Source organism: Culex pipiens, chromosome 3, assembly GCF_016801865.2.
Source record: "Culex pipiens pallens isolate TS chromosome 3, TS_CPP_V2, whole genome shotgun sequence".
Classification (NCBI taxonomy): Eukaryota; Metazoa; Arthropoda; class Insecta; order Diptera; family Culicidae; genus Culex; species Culex pipiens.
The window spans coordinates 178,735,144-178,751,902 of NC_068939.1; the positions used below are offsets into that span (position 1 = coordinate 178,735,144).

Below are 16,759 nucleotides of genomic sequence, written 5' to 3' on the forward strand. Positions count from 1 at the left end.
ACCAAGTATTTTCTTACACGGAATCAATAGTTTTACGAAGCATTATGTCGTGTTTACCTATTGTATAGCAAGAGGATCACAAATAAGAGTGATAAACTGCTAACTGGGGCAATTAGGGACATATAGAGCGAATAGGGACCCAAGGGACAATTATGCGTAGAACGGCAGGCTTCTAAATAACTCCCCACAATTTGGGAGCATTTGGTTTTGTTTGGGAATTAATATGGAAAACCCTCTTTTTTACATCTATGGTTTTTTCTCAAAAAAAATTCACTCATCTAGCAAAATCTAAACTTAGAAATATGTACCCTCCCTGCAAAGGCTTATGAATTAATCTCAGTTGAAAGGATCTCGAAATCTCTGAATTTTTCAAACCAACACTCGACCAATTCTCGAAAACTTTCTCCAAGAAAGTATTGTGCTATCTGCTCTTGTCAATAGATATATCGGGCTCAAAACTGATCTAAACAAACGGTCTAAAACGTGTTTTTTGCTCGGAAATCACGTTTTAGACCAGTTTTGAGCACGCTATATCTATTGACAGGAGCAAGATAGCACAATACTTTTTTCGGGAAAGTTTTAAAGAATTTTCTGAATTTTAACGTGTTGGTTTGAAAAATTTTGTGGAAAATAAAAATGTTAAAAAAAAAATCTAAGAAAGAGGGTTTTCCATTCCCATGCAAAATGGAAATGCAATGCGCAAAGTGTGGACGCAACCAATCGCTCCAAAATCACGGGGAGTTGTTTTGAGGCCCAAAAGGCATCAAAAAAACTTTGTTCTGGTTTGATTTGATCATTTGTTAAATTTTACATAAAACGACGAACCAGTCTAGTACATATATACAATATACACACTTCATGATCACATGCAAAATTAAAACATGCGAAAAGGTTGCCCCGGCCAGACAAAAATATCAAAGAATGAGTCTGGGATGTCATCAAAAGGAATAGTTTGCCCAACGCGATAAGATGCAATACAATTTTTATTAAAGTTGAAAGTTCCATACCTTGACGCAGCAAATGCAACCACAATCCGCAAAACCTCTTTAATGCTTACCCTTCTTCTTCTTGTGCTGGCTCTTACGCGGCAGCTGGCGCGGTGCCGGTCCCGTCGGCAGGTTCGCCGCCGGCGTAGCCGGGCTCTCCTTGGTCTGATTGTAGGACTTGCTCATGTCGCTGGAAAAAAAAAGAATTTGATTAATTACTTTTAATGCTCAAAACCTTTTTTGGCTAGACTCACTATTGATCGGCCTGTCCGGACGACACGCCCTGGCTGCCCTTCATCACCTCCTTGACGCGGCGGTCGCGCTTCTTGCGGTAGCCGGTGCGCTCGTAGCGTGGCAGCCAGCGCTCCGGATCGGGCACGGCACTGGCGTCGTAATTTTTCGGCAGCTTTCCCTTGCGCTTGCGGACCGTCTTCTTCTTCTGCTTGGTCATTTCGCTTCCGGGCGTTCCTGGCGATTGGTCGGTTTTTCCGCCGGCCGACGAGGGCATCTTCTTCTTGACGGCCTTGGCGATCATCATCCAGTTGGTGGCCTCGAGGGCGTCGATTTCGGCGCTGGTGGCGAGGGTTTCGAGGGCGGGAAGTTTTTTGCTCGCTTCTTGGGCTTTCTTAGGGTTGAACTGGGCGTAGGCGATGACGAGTTGGGCGAGGATCTTCATGTCGGTGGGATTGGAGCGGAGCAGTTCTTCCAGGCTCTTGGCAGCGGTTTCGGCTTCGCCACCGCGGAGATGGAAGCTGGCCGCTTGGCGCCACATGTCGGTAAGATCTCCGCCGGCGGTGGCCTTGTTCTTTTTGTACCATTCGACGGCGGTTTTCAGAATGTTTGAGGCAGCGTTTTTGTTGTCGAGACCGAGGTAGAGAGTGACCAAAGCGGAAACAACACCTGGGCGGTATTTTGCTTCGCCGAGGCTTTCGAGGATTTCGACGGCCGCCTTGCGGTTTCCGGCAATCAGTTGGAGTTGGATGATTGCGAACTTGACCTCGAGTTCTTGCTTCGGTTGCTTTTTGCAGTAGTTCTGCAGCAACTCGACGGCGTCCTTGAACTTCTTGTCCTTGGCCATCTGGCTGACGCGGATCAACAACGACTGGAACTCCAAGTCCTGGTAGGAATTGCCCAGACGACTGGCCAACAGCTGACAATCCGCTTGGTTGGTGAACAACGCCAGCAGACAGTTGTTGAACGCAATCAGCTTCTTCTGCTTGGAGGTCAGCTTATGTTCCGCCTGCTCGGAAGTGGCTTGCTTCATCTTCTTCTTCGAATCGAACATGTTCTGGTCCTTGTTGATCACCACCAGATTGTTGCTGGCCACCGCCGTCAACGCTTGATCGTTCGTCTTGTGCTTCAACGCATCGGTGTAGATCGCCGAAGCTTCCTTGGACTTGCCCTGCATCTGCAGGCAGTACGCCAGCTGGACCTTGATGATCGCCACCTCGTCCATGATGTCCTCTTCCGTCGCACCGTCCTCTTCCAGGAACTCGCGACACAGCTTCTCACTGGTGCGCAGCTTCTTCTCCGCCTCCGGAAATTGCTGCTTCCCGGCCAGGGCACAAGCGGCGTTGTAGGTCAACTCGTACGTGTCCTCCCGCAGCTTGGGCAGCTCCTTCTTCGATCCTTCAACACACAAATTGGCCGCCACGGCGCTCATGTTGGTCGTCCGCTCATCGTCGTAATCGTCGTGCGTGTTCTTGATAATGTCCCGGTACAGATCGAAACATTCCTCGAACTTTTCCAACCGATACAAGATCTGCGCCATCAGCTCCTTCAGATTCGGCGGCAACGGCTTCACGCCACTTTCCTGAATGGTTTTGTACGCGGCCTCCGGCTGGTTCAACCTGTACTGGCAGTAAGCCCTCTCAAAGGTACAATCGTACGCCGGTTGGGTGCGGTCCAGAAACTTGAGCACCTCCTCAAACTTCGATAGCTGAATCAGGCAGACCAACTTGCACTGCAGTGCCTTCGTCTCGTTCTGGTCCAGCGCCAAAACTGCAAAAAAAATCCTTATTTCAAACCCACACCATTCGACGGTAGCTCATGGACACTTACTCTTGTTGGCCGACTTGAGGGCCTTCTCGTACTCGCCATTGGAGCCCTGCTTGTTCAGCTCCGTGTACAGCTGCCGGATGGTGGCCTCCCGGTTCTCGTTCTTGGACATGGTGCGCCGATTTTCCTCGGAAAATTCACTTCAAAACCATTCGCGTGCAGCACCAAAGAGTTCCACGACGACTTTCGTTTTCCAAATGTTGACAGATTGGGGGGTGACAAGCTGGCAGGGGTTTGGCGCAAAAGATATAAAACTATTTTTTTCGAACTCGCTTGTTTTGACATCGAGAAATGTCAAAATCACATGACTTTTTCTGAGTTTATTATTTTCAAAGTCGAACGAAAGTTTCATCATAAACTAAAATGCCGGAATCCCGTGACGAAATCTGCCAGCTTATGGACAAGCTCCTGCTGCACTCCCTCGATCTAATGGAGCAGGAGGTCAAGCTGAAAACCACCATCGAGGCCATCGCCAACGACGGCCAGCTGGATTTGGCTCACACTCGGTTCACGAAAGGTGCTACCGCGGTATCGGCCGTGCAACTCCCCACCGAGGATTACAAACCCTTTTCGGCGCTGAACACCGTCGCAGAGGGAAAGGACGACCTGGATAATCCGCAGCTGGACTTGGAGCGGAACCTGGTGGACAAGGAGGAGGGTCGGATCGATCCGATCCGGTGGTTTGGGATTTTAGTTCCGGCCAGCCTGCAGAGTGCACGGAAAAAGTTTGTCCAGTCGCTGGATTACGTGGTCGAGTGTGCGAATGTTCAGATTCAGCTGAAGAATGCGCTGTTGAGTTATGAAAAGTTGAATAAAATGAAATCGGAGTTGTAAAAGTGATGCTGTAGAAATTAGTTTAACAAAAAAAATTAATAAAATTAAGTATTATAATTTTCACGCTTTGTAGCTATAACTACTTTGTTTTAAGTCACTACAAAAACAGCTATACGGGAGACTGGACACTTATGGGGTTGTCCAGCTTCTCAGTTTGGAGGCCAAGACTCCGGGAAAATCCCAAGGGTCGGCGTACTACTAGGCTCGGGGTGATGGCGCAACAACGACAACGACAAATCGTACCAGAACTTTTGGGCTATGAGAAATTGTGTCACTGTTCTAACCAGACAAGAAAAACTATTTTAATTTATGTAAGAAAACCAAGATTTTATTGAAGGAAAACTAAACAACTAAGGGGGGGGGGGATCTTTATTAAAACTACGTGTTAAGTGTGTGTGTGTGTGTGTGGGGTTTATTGAGTAACGTACCGGTACGATTTCTGCTGCTGCTGCTGGGCGACTTTTTCTTCTGCTGCGGATGGGAGGTTTTGGCGAGCGCTCGCCACTGCTACAACGGCCTGGAACTCGAGATCCTGGCCGGCTTCGCCGACACAGTGGCCGCACACGTGGCCTCGCACTTCCGGTGTGCGAGCTTGGGTGGACCGACAGGGTCCGGATTGTCGGATTGGGGTTTCGGGGTGGCGTGGAGTTGATGTTGGGGTTATTCAGGCGTCCTCCCTCATTGGCGCGATCCCCACTGTCCAGGCAAGGCCGGAGTGACAGCAGGGAGAGGGGTCTCTCCTTGGGAATTAGGGCAGTTCTTGCCCGAGAGATCGCTCCTTAACGATGATGGCCCGCAGGCCAGAGCGCGGTAGGTCTTTTACGGTAAGACGCAACCGGAAAGCTTCACGGCATTCACACCGGCTGGGCCGACTCGTGTGCCCGTTTCGATCGACCGCGTCGGTCGGAACTCAAAATGGCGGTTCCAAAGGCACGGATACCAACCACTCGCGTACAAATTGTACGTCTTTTACAAGGTCCTGGGAGGAAATCAGGGAATTAGTCCAGCCGTACTAACCATTTCTAGTCAGTAGGTTAAGTTAGCGTAAGATACCACCCCGACGATGGTCTCACCTGATTGACCTGGATCTAACACACAGGTTCTGGATCCACTTCTCACACTGGACTTTAAACTCCACTTTAACTTTTTGGTATTGGGCACAAGAACGCCTGGGACTAAGTGACCGGTGGCGGTCTTCAACATGTCCTCGAACCCTCCTTTTGGCTTTAGGTGCCACCCCCATACCCTTTCCACTTCTCCTTCTCATCACCAAGCGGGGCGAGAGATGTTGCAGATGCGTTCTGTGCTGTAACCCTTAACGGTATTGTTGTTGTTCTCGAAGACAAGTTGTACCCACTGTGTGTAACCCCGTTGTGTTGTTCAGTGTGTTAACAATTAGTAATCTCCTGCATGACTCTACCCTACTAATCTACTTTTAACAATATTTATTTATTTATTTATTTATTTATTTATTTATTTTATTTATTTATTTATTAAATTGATGTATATTGCTTTCAAAAGCTAAACCCTACTAACATGTAACACAAATGACCATAGAAAATACTGGTACAAATAACATTTACACATTAAAAAGAAGAAAACCTGAGGAAATTGTAACAGTTGGTTACATAGCTTTCAACAGTTGTGTAAAGAAAAGTTGCGCATTCTTTTTTTTATATTTGAATAATTATTTAATATTTGATTTTTTTTTTTATGTCCTGAAGCTTTACATTCAAAAATTATTGACTATGAATTATCTAAGGTTTGAATCTTTGATTTTAAATTTTCATAATATAACATAATTTTAGATTTTTTTTTGTATTGTCAAGATTATCCAATTTTAAAGTTTTAGAATTTTTGAATCAAAGAATTTTAGTATTTTGGGATTTAAAAATTTAAGAATTTTTGAATTTTAGAAATTATTTTTTTAGGATTTTGATGATTAGGAATTTTAAAATTTTGGAGTTTCAGAATTTAAAAATGTTAGAATTTTAGAACTTCTGAATTTTATAGGTTTTTAGGATTTTAGGGATCTTAGAATTAGAGTATTTTGGAATTTTAGAATTTTACAATTTTTTTTTCAATTTAGATTTTTGGAAATTTAGAATTTTTGAATTTGAGAATTGGGTCCTAAAATGAAGCTTAGATTGCTGATATTATTGTTTACAGCGATAAAGCTTATTTTTCTGAGTACAATGACCCTTTGTACGAGCACAAAGAGTTTAAAATGGATTTTTAAATCAATTTTGGAAAATTAACCTCGCGGACCTTCTTGACAGAAAAGCTCCTACTTGACAGCTCGTTCCAAGGGGACCATAGTTTATCCATCGGAAAAATGTTGTCTTGTCAAAAAAAAATTTGCATTAAAATTAAAAAAAAAGTGATCAGAAATGGTTTTTTATCGTGTTTTTTACCGTTGTACATAAAAATTGACATAGGGCTTTAGTACCCAATTAAAGAATTTTAAAATTTTAGAAGTTTAGAATTTTAGAAGTTTAGAATTTTTAAAGCTTAGAATTTTTAAAATTTAGAATTTTTGGATTTTAGAATCCCAAGTAACAAGAAAAACATCGCTCTTTATTTTGTTGTTCAACAATTGCTGCATAAGTGTTTTTATTCGTTAATTATTGAACAAGTGTCAACAAATTTGGTCAATTCGACGCCAACATTTCAAAAAGCATCATGTACAAACCATGCGTTTTGAGAAAAACGCATTTGAATGTTGAGCATCCATTTTTAATTCCCATTTTAATATAAAAGCAAAATAAGATGTTCTAATGATAACAAACGATGAAAAACGTTACTTTTATTGATACTTGATCATCCATATTCAATAAAACATCAGCTCCGTAATTTTATTTGAGAAAAACAAACATAATTTCTTTTGAAATCACCAACGTCTATATCACCCTGCTGTCATTGAAGGGGACGCTTTGTTATGATTCGTTTTTCTTCGCCGAATGTACATGGCGCTTTGTTCATGTTGCTTTTTTTTTCGTCACGAGGTTCATGTAGTCTTTTGTTTGACAGGTTGACAGGGCTATATAAACAGGGACTGCTGATGGCAGAGATTTTGTTTATGTTACTTTATTTAAAATCATGATTATACGGACTTTACTGAAGTAACTTTTGCTCATTTTTGGTGGAGAGGTAGCTTATTAGGAGTACTTTCAGAATATGCAATAACCCAGAAAGTGTCAAAATGTACATGATGCCTTTTGAAATGTTACCGTCGAATTGTTCACATTTTGACCAAAAAACCATTGTTCAACATGGCTGTGTAACACAAATGCCAAATCTAGCAACGGATTACAAACAGTTCATTTTGAAGTTTATTCTGACCTCAATGCAACATGCTTGTAGAACTCGAAAAGCAAAATGACATTTGCAGACATGATGTTTCATTTCAGTTTGCTAAACGTGATAACATAGTAGATTTGACGTTTTTCTTCGGCTGGGATTTCCTGTAAACTAGTTGTTTATGTGAAGTTCGCGTTCGTGTTCTAAACACCGAGCACGGACATGTTGACGAAACAAGCAAGGATAGTTCTAAAAATAGAAGCAGCTTATGTTCGAAAGAAGTTTTGGCAAACTGTTAGTGAACTTGGTAAAATCTAGATGACCGCAGCCTTCTTATTGACGTTTAGGCCTGCTCATCCAACATAACCCCTCGTGGAAAAAAGCAGACGCGCGCACGGACTTGTCATTTGGAGTGATCTTGAGTTTTCGATACTTGCCCTGAGCATTCTTCATCAAAAAGGAAAACTGAAAATGCAGCACCGGGAACCAGCAGCAGTAGTAGAGTAGTAGTAGTTGCAAGCGATGTTAGCACTCAATTATAATTGAAAAAAAAAATCCCAAAGGAATAATTAAGAAATTGAATGATTTTTTATGGTTGATATTTTTTTATTATCCATCATTCATAAATGGCGTATCCCTGTCCAAACTAATAAATTACAAAAAAAAACTGGTAATTAAATATCGTAAAGCGACATTTCTCACAAATAAAGGATTAAATGAAGAAAAAATAACTTTTGAGCGAACACCTTGAACATATTTTATGAAAAGCCTGTTAAACATTCTTGTCTGCCACGATATGTTCTTGAACGGTTATAAAAACGTTTGCCTAACTCCCTCCTGAATCTTAAAGCCAGAATGTTGCTAAACGGTTCTAACAACGTTATCCAACCCGGTTCAGAATCTTATAGTCAAGAGTTCTTATGACATGTTCAACAAACGTTCTCTATGCAAGTATGACGTGCGCTCGTAAAACTTAATTAAACCACGCTCATTTCTAACGGGTTAAGAGATGTGCAACAACAGAAAAACGTGCGCTTTTTCCAGCGTTCAAGAGTTCTCAGGGACGTTGGGAAAACATAGTAAATGAGTTCAACAACAAGTTCGAAAATCTTTTGGCGAACAAAGTGTGCTACTTGGGATTTCTGAATTTTAGAATTTTCGGATTTTAGAATTTCAGAATTTTAGAATTTTGGAATTTTAGAATTTAAGTATTTAAGTATTTTGATTTTTTTTTTGAATTTAATAATTCTAGAAGTTTAGAATTTTGGAATATTTGGATTTAAATTTTTAGAACTTCTGAATGTTACAATTTTATGTGTTATTAATTTTAAAATTTCGGAATTAACCTTAACGTACGCGACCTCCGGTGGGTTAAAAAAAACTAAAATTTAAAATCCTAGGATTTTAAGAATTTTAGAAGTATTTTTTTGAGTTTTAGATTTTCAGAATTTTATAATTTTAGAATAATTTTTTATAGTTTTCGAATTTTTGAATTTTATAGTTTTAGAAGTTATAATTACAGATTATCCGAATTTAAAAATTTAAGAGACAAAAAAAAACATGGAGCGTATCAGCGTATTCTAATCATATGTTTTTTCATGACGCTTTCTTCAGACTGGCTGAGTTTTAGAATTTTGAAATTTTAGAATTTTTAATAAATCAAAATATTTTCATTTATGCTTAAAGTGATTATCAACGCAAGGAAATGTATATTAAATAGTTTTAAGTTGATTACACATTAGGGTGACAGTAAAAATTCGGTCAAAGACCTTAAAAGTTGGTGACAAAATCTGTTAATGCAAAAACGTCTTCTTTAAATCCCTAATAGTCATCAGGGTCAACTCGGATTGTTTTGTAATCTTCGACAAAGTTGTTCGTCATAAAACAAACGGGGGGCGTGGAGGGGGTCAAAAAATCTGTTTGCATTACGTTATACAAGAAAGCTCCCTGATTACTTAGAGCAAACAACAAAATCCTTCCTTTTATTTAATTGTCTGTGTTTGAGATTCGGCATTATAAAGCAATTGGGTCCTTAAATGAAGCTGATTGCTGATATTATTGATTCCAGCGATAGAGCTTATTTTTTCGAGTACAATGACCCTTTGTACGACCACAAAGAGTTTAAAATGGATTTTAAATCAATTTTGAAAAGTTGGGCACTAAACCCCTGTGTTTTTTTATGTACAACGGTAAAAAACAAGATTAAGAACCATTTCTGATCACTTTTTCATTTTAACGCAAAAAATATTGACAAGACAAATTTTTTCGATGGATCAACTATGGTCCCCTTGGAACGAACTGTCAAGCAGGACCTTTTCTGTCAAAAGGGCCATGAAGTAAATTTTTCAAAATTGAATTAAAAAACCATTTTTAATCCTTTGCGGTCGCCTCAAGAGTCATTTTATTCAGAAAAATAAGCTCTATCACTGGAATCATTAATATCAGCAATCTAAGCTTCATTAACCTCGCGGTCCTTCTTGACAGAAAAGCTCCTAGGAGACAGCTCGTTCCAAGGGGACGAGTCAAATTATTGCATTGAAATGAAAAAAGTCATCAGAAATGGGTTTTAATCTAGGTTTTAATCGTGTTTTTCACCGTTGTACATAATTTTTTTTATAGGGCTTATGTTTATGCCTTTCTCATCCGTCCGATTCCCCTCGCTTCGAAATTTTCGAAATCAACGAAAACAATCACGCGACGTTTGCTAGACCGGTTTGACAGTTACCCTTTCTCTCTTTTCCCTCCTGCTTGATTCGCAGCGATTCTCTCGATTTCGCTCAGTACGTTGACGTCATTCGTGGAGAACGGTTCGTACAGTTTTTCGACGGCTCGTTCGCTCGCGACGATCACTCCTTCCTTGCCTTGTGTGTGCTTGCTGCTGCTGCCATTGAATTGCATTTTCTTCAGTGCTAAATTCGCGTTCTCCACCCGCACGACGTTCGAGCGTGTGTTTTTTGTGATAACCGTGCGTGAAAATGCGTGCCTGATTGGAGTGAATTTCGCACGCATTTTTCCACACTGCGGGAAAAATCGAGGAATTTTCGTGGCCCAAGAGGGAGCGCGCAAGAAGAAGACGCCGCGACGAAGCAGGCGAGAGAGAAAGAGGGAGTGTGTGTGTGTGTGTGTTGCGTTGCGTTGCGTTGCGTTGAGTTGAGTTGAATGTGTGTGTTGGTAGTTGTGCAATCCGCGCGAGCTCGTTTACACGCTAAATCGGTTTTGTCATCGACGCAAGCTGTCAAAAATTTATTTGGTGTCATTCTGTGAGCGCAGTTTTTTTTGTTTTCTACATTTCTGCAGGTTTTTGAAGCCTTTATTTTGCTGGAACCTATTCTGTTAATCCGTGAAACGGAACCGTGGGCTGTGACGGTTTCCCGTGGGGGGATCGCGACGAAGAAGTGGGCGAAATATTGACGGTTTCACGGAAGTTTTATGTAAGCAGCCATCATCCGTCGTCGTACGGGAAATGAAATTTTAATCGAAGAGGAGTCTTCAGAGTGGCCAGAGTCAGTGTCTTGGGGGGCGTGTGTGCGTGTGAACCGCGAAAGGAAGCAAAGAAAAGCTGGGAAAAAACGGTGCGCAACTGCGGCTGTATTGGTGCAGGCCGTCGTCCACTGGAGAGGCAGGCATCGACGTCGTTCGACGTCCGAAAGTGCCCACGGAACAGAGGCCTCGGAAAGTTTCCACCCCAGAAGTTTGTGCTACGCGTGAAAACGGTTCTTCAGAGCCTATCCCGTCCCGTGTGTTGTTGACTCGCCGCAAAGTGCCCCGCCGTGCTCCGAATCGGCGTTGAAACCGCGACGACCTCGAAACCATTTTGTTTCGAGTTCGAGTTTGTGCGAAGAGTAGCAGAAGGGTTGTTCGGGGATTCGGATTAGGAGCCAGCAGCGGAATCAACATAGACATCGACGACGGCAGCAGCCTCAGCAGCAGCGCCGAGATGATGAAAATGGAGACCGATAAAATTATGGACGAATCGACGACCAACAACAGCAGCAGCCCACAGGTATGCGGGTGGATGGGGAGGTCGGGTCAGAGGGGGGAAGGCGATTATGTTGCACTGTAGAGAAGACAGCGAAGAAGAGGCTTGAGCTAGGGCGCAGCAAAGGGATGGGCTCAAAATAATAAAAAAAGACGCATAGAATCCGGTTCTGCTGCAGCTTTGTGGGAGGCCTACATTTTAAGACTATCGCGTTGGGGGGAAAACTGGTTCCAACTTCTAGGATAGGAAAATATATAGGAACGCGCGAGCGATCGAGTGTCACACGTACTGGGTTGTGTTGTGTTGGGGGGAAATTGGTGCGACTTTTTATTCATGCGTTTCTATGATGATCTTTTAATATAGAATTACAGAAATGCATGAAAGTGTTGAAATCCGATTGATGAAATGGTTTGCCTTGAAAATTCTCCACTAGTTCTTCAACTATTTCATGTTTGAGTGGTTCTCTACGATTTCGCAAATCGACTTTATTTGTACTTTGTCCATGCATTCCCTATGCCAGGAGTAGTCATTTTGCATCACTAGTTTTTCCATACAAGTCTCACAATTTTGGGGCTTGTCATACAAAATGGGTATGTAAATGTATTAAATTCTCTATTTTCTAATCGATTTGGTGTCTTCGGCAAAGTTGTAGGTTATAATTAGGACTTTTCGAAAAAAATAGGCAGACGAAAAAAAAAATAATTTATTTTGTTTTTTTTTTACTTAAAGTTAAATTCCTAAAATATGTACGTATTTTTTTTATTTACGAATTTTTTCGGTTTGTTTTAGGGGACTGAAAAAGACATCTTCTGAGCCATTGTGCGTGATGGAGTAAATTCTGGTTTAGGAGACATGATTTAAAAAAAAAAGACGTTTAAAGCAAAATCTTCTTATTTGATATCAATTTTTTTTATAAGATGTACCTTTGTTAAGATAAATCTATTTTGGAACTTTGAAAATAAAATGGGGCAATTAGTTTCTGAGATACTGCCTCAACTGACGATATCTCGGAAACTATTGGTCCAGTTTCAAATGTTAAAAATTAAACTTTTGCAAAAATTATAAAATTAAGCTTTACTTAAAAAAACTACATATAGAAATTTTCCTGATTTCATAGCTTAGACCAAATATAAAAAAAATCAACTTTTTCCGTATACCCAAAATTTTGCCGAAGACACCAAATGGATCAGAAAATCTCTACTCAAGTTTCTGAATTTCTTACATTTACATACCCATTTTGTATGCCCAACACTGTATGAATGAAGACTTGTATGGAAAAACAATTCATTTATCATTAATCATTAAATCGTAGAGAACTTTCATTTAGTTAAGGAATGATTCTACGAAATTGCATTCAGAGAGAACTAGTATCGCAAGGTAATTACTTCAATTTTTGTTGTGGTTGAGTTGAATATAAAGGAGGTGTTAGACTATGACCTGGGTGCAGAATAGTGGTTCGCAAAACGGCCTCAATTTCGAACTGTCAAAGTGGTACCAATTTACTGTTCGCCAAAAGTGTGATCGATCATTAAAAATTGTTTTTTTTTTTTTGCAAGAATGAAAAATTTGTGGCTTTTGAGAACCTGGGGTTGAAGTCAAGAGACCTTGAGAAAGTTGAAGGCGAGATCGTATTTTTTTAAATTATGAATGGAAGTTGTTTATGGAGTCGATGCGGTTGTATCCATCCAGAAGCTGTCTCTATTGTTTGATTCCGTTTGAAAACCTGGTTTAGTGAAAATCCTTTCTATTTGTTGGATCAGCTTCGCTAGAATTAGTGATGTTTTTTTCGCTGGATCAGGAAGAGATGCAGGATTCCAAAATCAGCCAGGGAATTTATTTGCGACATCGCAGAATTACACTCTCGCCGCAGATCTTCGTCACCCGTAGAAAAGAAAAATCTCTTCTAACCGATCGAAACACGACAATTTTCAGCAAAAAATTTCAAAAACTAGACAAAATAAAACAGCTTATTTACCAGTAAGCAAAAAGTCATGCTTGTGCTTGAACATCCTCCTACATTGTAGATGTACACAAAGTGGGATCATTCGAAAATCACGTTACGCATTCTTTATTCATCACCCAGACTATGACAAACAAACTCGCAAATAATCTAACTTTTTCAAAGTTTGCCTGCTTTGTTTGTTTTCCTTTATTTATTTACAGAAACGTCAGCCTGGTGAGCGTTCTTTTATTACGTAACGCAAGAAAAGATTTTTTGTGGCCCGCGGACCCATTTTGCATGATCATGTAATTCAAGCAAAATGGCCCTTTAACCAGGGCCCCGGCGATGGCCTGATATTAGCTACCGAACAACATTGGCAATATGGCGTCGTTTGTTTACAAACATGAGATTATTTGTGGACGAACCGAAAATTTTACTTTTTTGTAAAACATTCTATAACCATTGTGCAATAACATTAAGTCTTACAAAACAGACAAAATTTCGTTAAATTCTAGACCAGAATTTGTTGTATTATTATTTTTCAATTTAAACCGCTTTTATCGCGATTCTGATCAAGATTGCACATCAAATCATTGTGCCTTTAGTGTATCTTTAGTTTCACATCGATTCGCTGTAGATTCGTGTTTAAATTTTAAAATTTAGCATAAGTTAAAATAAGTTGCAAAATTCCCAACTTCAGTCATGTGCAACAATTTCCACATCACCCATGCGGGAAACCGATAATGGGGTAATTCATGCGTTCCAAACTGTCAAAATTCCAAAACGTCATTGCCAATCTTCGGTTCGCTGCTTTTGTTCGTGTTTGAAGTTTCGGGCCGAGACTCTGCCTTTAACGCATCTTTAAGTAATTAAATAATTCCTGGAAATTAAGGTTAAGTTTATGCCTTGTGAACCTTTTTAGATTTTGTTAACATAAAACTATCAAAGTATCGAAAAGCCATACTTTGATCCCGATTATATGAAACAAATATTGTGTTAAAAAAAATATTTTCATCAAATATTTATTGAAATGTTATTAAAATTGGAGAAATAAATTTTGAAAAATCCTCAAGCAGCTATTTATAATTAAGATTGCACATAATTTAAAAAAATAATAACACGCTTTTACAAAGTTTGTTTCACTCCTTCTAAAAAAATTATAAAAAAACATATATAACAAATCGATTTAAATACAACTTTAAAACATTCATTATATTTGTGAAATCACGATAGTTGAGGCACGAAAGTTGCAATGAAAAGCAGATGAATAATATTTATGCTGGTATTTTTTTGGATTTTCTGATTTTAATAAAATTTAACCAATTGATTGGAGGCTTTTTTGTACATTTTTTTTTGTTTTCTAATATTTTGTTTTTTTTTTTTAGCTTTATAGATTGAAATAAAAAAAAACAAGTTTTTCTCATATGGCCCGCAAGCTCATGTGAGCTTCAAATTTGGCCCGCCATTCAAAAACTTTGAGCACCCCTGTAATAAAAGAACGCTGCCCTGCATTTGGCTTTGTTTGCGAGTTTGGCAAACTGTCAAACACAGAAAAGCGCATGTTTGTTTGCCATAGTCTAATACCTCCTTTATATTCAATTCACCCACACAAAAAAGTAAAGCCAAGAGGATAATTTAGTAACATCCTTATTCTTAACTCCGTAGTAACAGTTAAATAGGGCGAATCTGCGTTTGTAAACAAGCAGTCTATCCCCCTCTTACTTGACGTGAACTGTCACTTGAGCGAAAGGGATAGACTGCTTGTTTACAAAAGCAGATTCGCCCTATTGAACTGTTACTACGGAACTACCAAATTTTTTCAGTTTTTTTTTCTTCGATTCCGTCTTGGAGAGACAATTTTAAGAATCTTTTGTTTAACAAAACTCTCAACTTCTTTTCTCGTAGGTTATTTCCTTGTGAATTTGTATTATTTTTGTACGCAATTGTGTTGTTCACTTATATGTATCGACTCAGAATCAAATTCTGCTTATCAAAAAACAAAAAAAAAACACTCGAATATCTTGGGACCGATTATCTCTGAACCGATTTGGACCGTTTAGGTCTCATTTGGTCCGTTTTGATTTATTCTCCACTAGTACGTTTAGTTAAGTACTTCAAAAGTTATGCTTGACAATAATTTGGGCCTTAGTTCGGAAAATTGTAAAAATCGTGGTTTTTGTAAGAAAACCCCGACATATTATACATTTTTAGGAAGGTATTTAACAAAAAACTTTTCTAATGAGTCCTAAAGATTGAAGTTCTGACAACCCTATCAAAAGTTATGAGCACTTAAGTGTTATTCATACGTTGATTTGAGGCCGGAGATCCAAGATATTTTGATGAAAATGATGACCAAAATATCATGATAATCGTGAAACCTTTCTGATGTAAGTAATTTTTTTAAATGACTAATGGAGAGCATTGTGGTCGCATTTACAAAGCGGATTCTGTGGAAATCTATTTCTTAACCTAATTTTGATGTTAACATGTTCAGGTTAGTATTAACATTCCTTAGGTTGCCTTCCCTAAGGCAAAGAGTATCTCTCTGCCTAAGGTGTCGTGATAAGGTCCAGCTACCTTTCCTTCACTAAGCAATCGAATCCAGAATCGGAAACGATCATCAGTTGTGTTGGTCCGAGCCGGGTTTTGATCCCCGATCTACTGCTTACGAGGCGGTGTATGCCAACTCTTTCTAACAAATTCTTAATAAACGGTTCGGCACCACTGTAATATCATCCATCAGGAACCGTGTATTGGCAGATCAGGCCTGAAGTTTAATTTTTGCTTCTAGAAAGGAGTTTTAACTGAGATCAACATAGCTTGTCCGAAAGTGAGCAAGCATCTTCCTTAGGAAAAAATAAATAAAATTTGCATTGGTCTAATCTGACGTTACTTTTGTAAACCGTTCAAGTATATTTTACTAAATGCAAGTAATTTTCAGTATAAATAGTGTTACCTAAACTTTGAGTTGCTTCAGAGTTAAACAGTTCAAAATCACGATTTTTGTCTATTTTTCTATATGAAACAGAACTGGTTGTTGAAACGATGGTACTTCCAGCTATAAACACACTTATCAACGCTCCCAGCTCGCGTATGATAATTCCTAGAAGCAAAAGTGCCATGCATCACCAGCTGAAGCCCCACCGGGACCTCGTTAATCAGCTTTTAATATTAATCCGACAGCCGGGCGCAACTTTCTCCCCCTTCCTTGCGTATGTGACGACTCCATCGCGGCGATCCCTTCTCGGCACGACTGGACTTCCAGACAATCGATAGATTCAGCTTCAGCTTCAAGCCCGGGCTCATGAAGCGAGACTAAAGTGCCAATCACGTGACCCCGATCTAAGTCCGCCAAATTGCGGGAGAAGATGAAGAAAGGGTAAGTCGGTCCCGCCCTGGGTTTGGAGTAGAGTGCGAAAAAAAACCTCAAGTTTCCCAACTCGGATGAAGTCGTGCCGAGATGATGATGGTCATTTGGTGGGCACAGTCGATTAAATCGCTGAACGCTGCTGAGCGCGCCAATTTGGTTGATCGATAAAATCTTGTTCCCTTACGTAAAATGTACGCGGCCTGGACTTGAGAGATATACTCGCAAGTGGCCCAGTTCTGGCTGCGACGACGACGACAACGATTCTCCACGGTCCGTTCAACGTGCGGGCA

The 16,759-nt window shown here is 40.1% G+C and overlaps 3 protein-coding genes across 7 annotated transcripts in view; 2 read left to right on the forward strand and 1 right to left on the reverse strand.

The window, feature by feature from the left end:
* Window positions 1-965: 965 nt before the first annotated feature.
* On the reverse strand, window positions 966-3,266 carry LOC120432376 (signal recognition particle subunit SRP72). The gene is made up of 3 exons (XM_039597570.2): window positions 3,048-3,266; window positions 1,241-2,987; window positions 966-1,176 (listed from the first exon to the last, which is right to left on the reverse strand). Exons 1-3 carry the CDS (start codon window positions 3,154-3,156, stop codon window positions 1,047-1,049), a joined length of 1,986 nt encoding a protein of 661 aa, XP_039453504.1. The 5' UTR covers window positions 3,157-3,266; the 3' UTR covers window positions 966-1,046.
* Window positions 3,267-3,347: 81 nt separating this feature from the next.
* Window positions 3,348-3,945, forward strand: LOC120432377 (coiled-coil domain-containing protein 115-like). The gene has a single exon (XM_039597571.2). It carries the CDS (start codon window positions 3,408-3,410, stop codon window positions 3,876-3,878), a length of 471 nt encoding a protein of 156 aa, XP_039453505.1. The 5' UTR covers window positions 3,348-3,407; the 3' UTR covers window positions 3,879-3,945.
* A 6,006-nt stretch (window positions 3,946-9,951) lies between these two features.
* LOC120432353 (F-box/WD repeat-containing protein 11) overlaps window positions 9,952-16,759 on the forward strand; it is a 55,469-nt gene continuing 48,661 nt past the window's right edge. The window contains exons 1-2 of one of the 5 annotated variants that reach the window (XM_039597541.2): window positions 9,952-9,985; window positions 10,476-11,181. In XM_039597541.2, the coding sequence (XP_039453475.1) occupies window positions 11,116-11,181 (66 nt within the window). In that variant the 5' untranslated portion in view covers window positions 9,952-9,985; window positions 10,476-11,115. The other 4 variants (XM_039597539.2, XM_039597540.2, XM_039597542.2 and 1 more) reach the window with 4 other exon arrangements.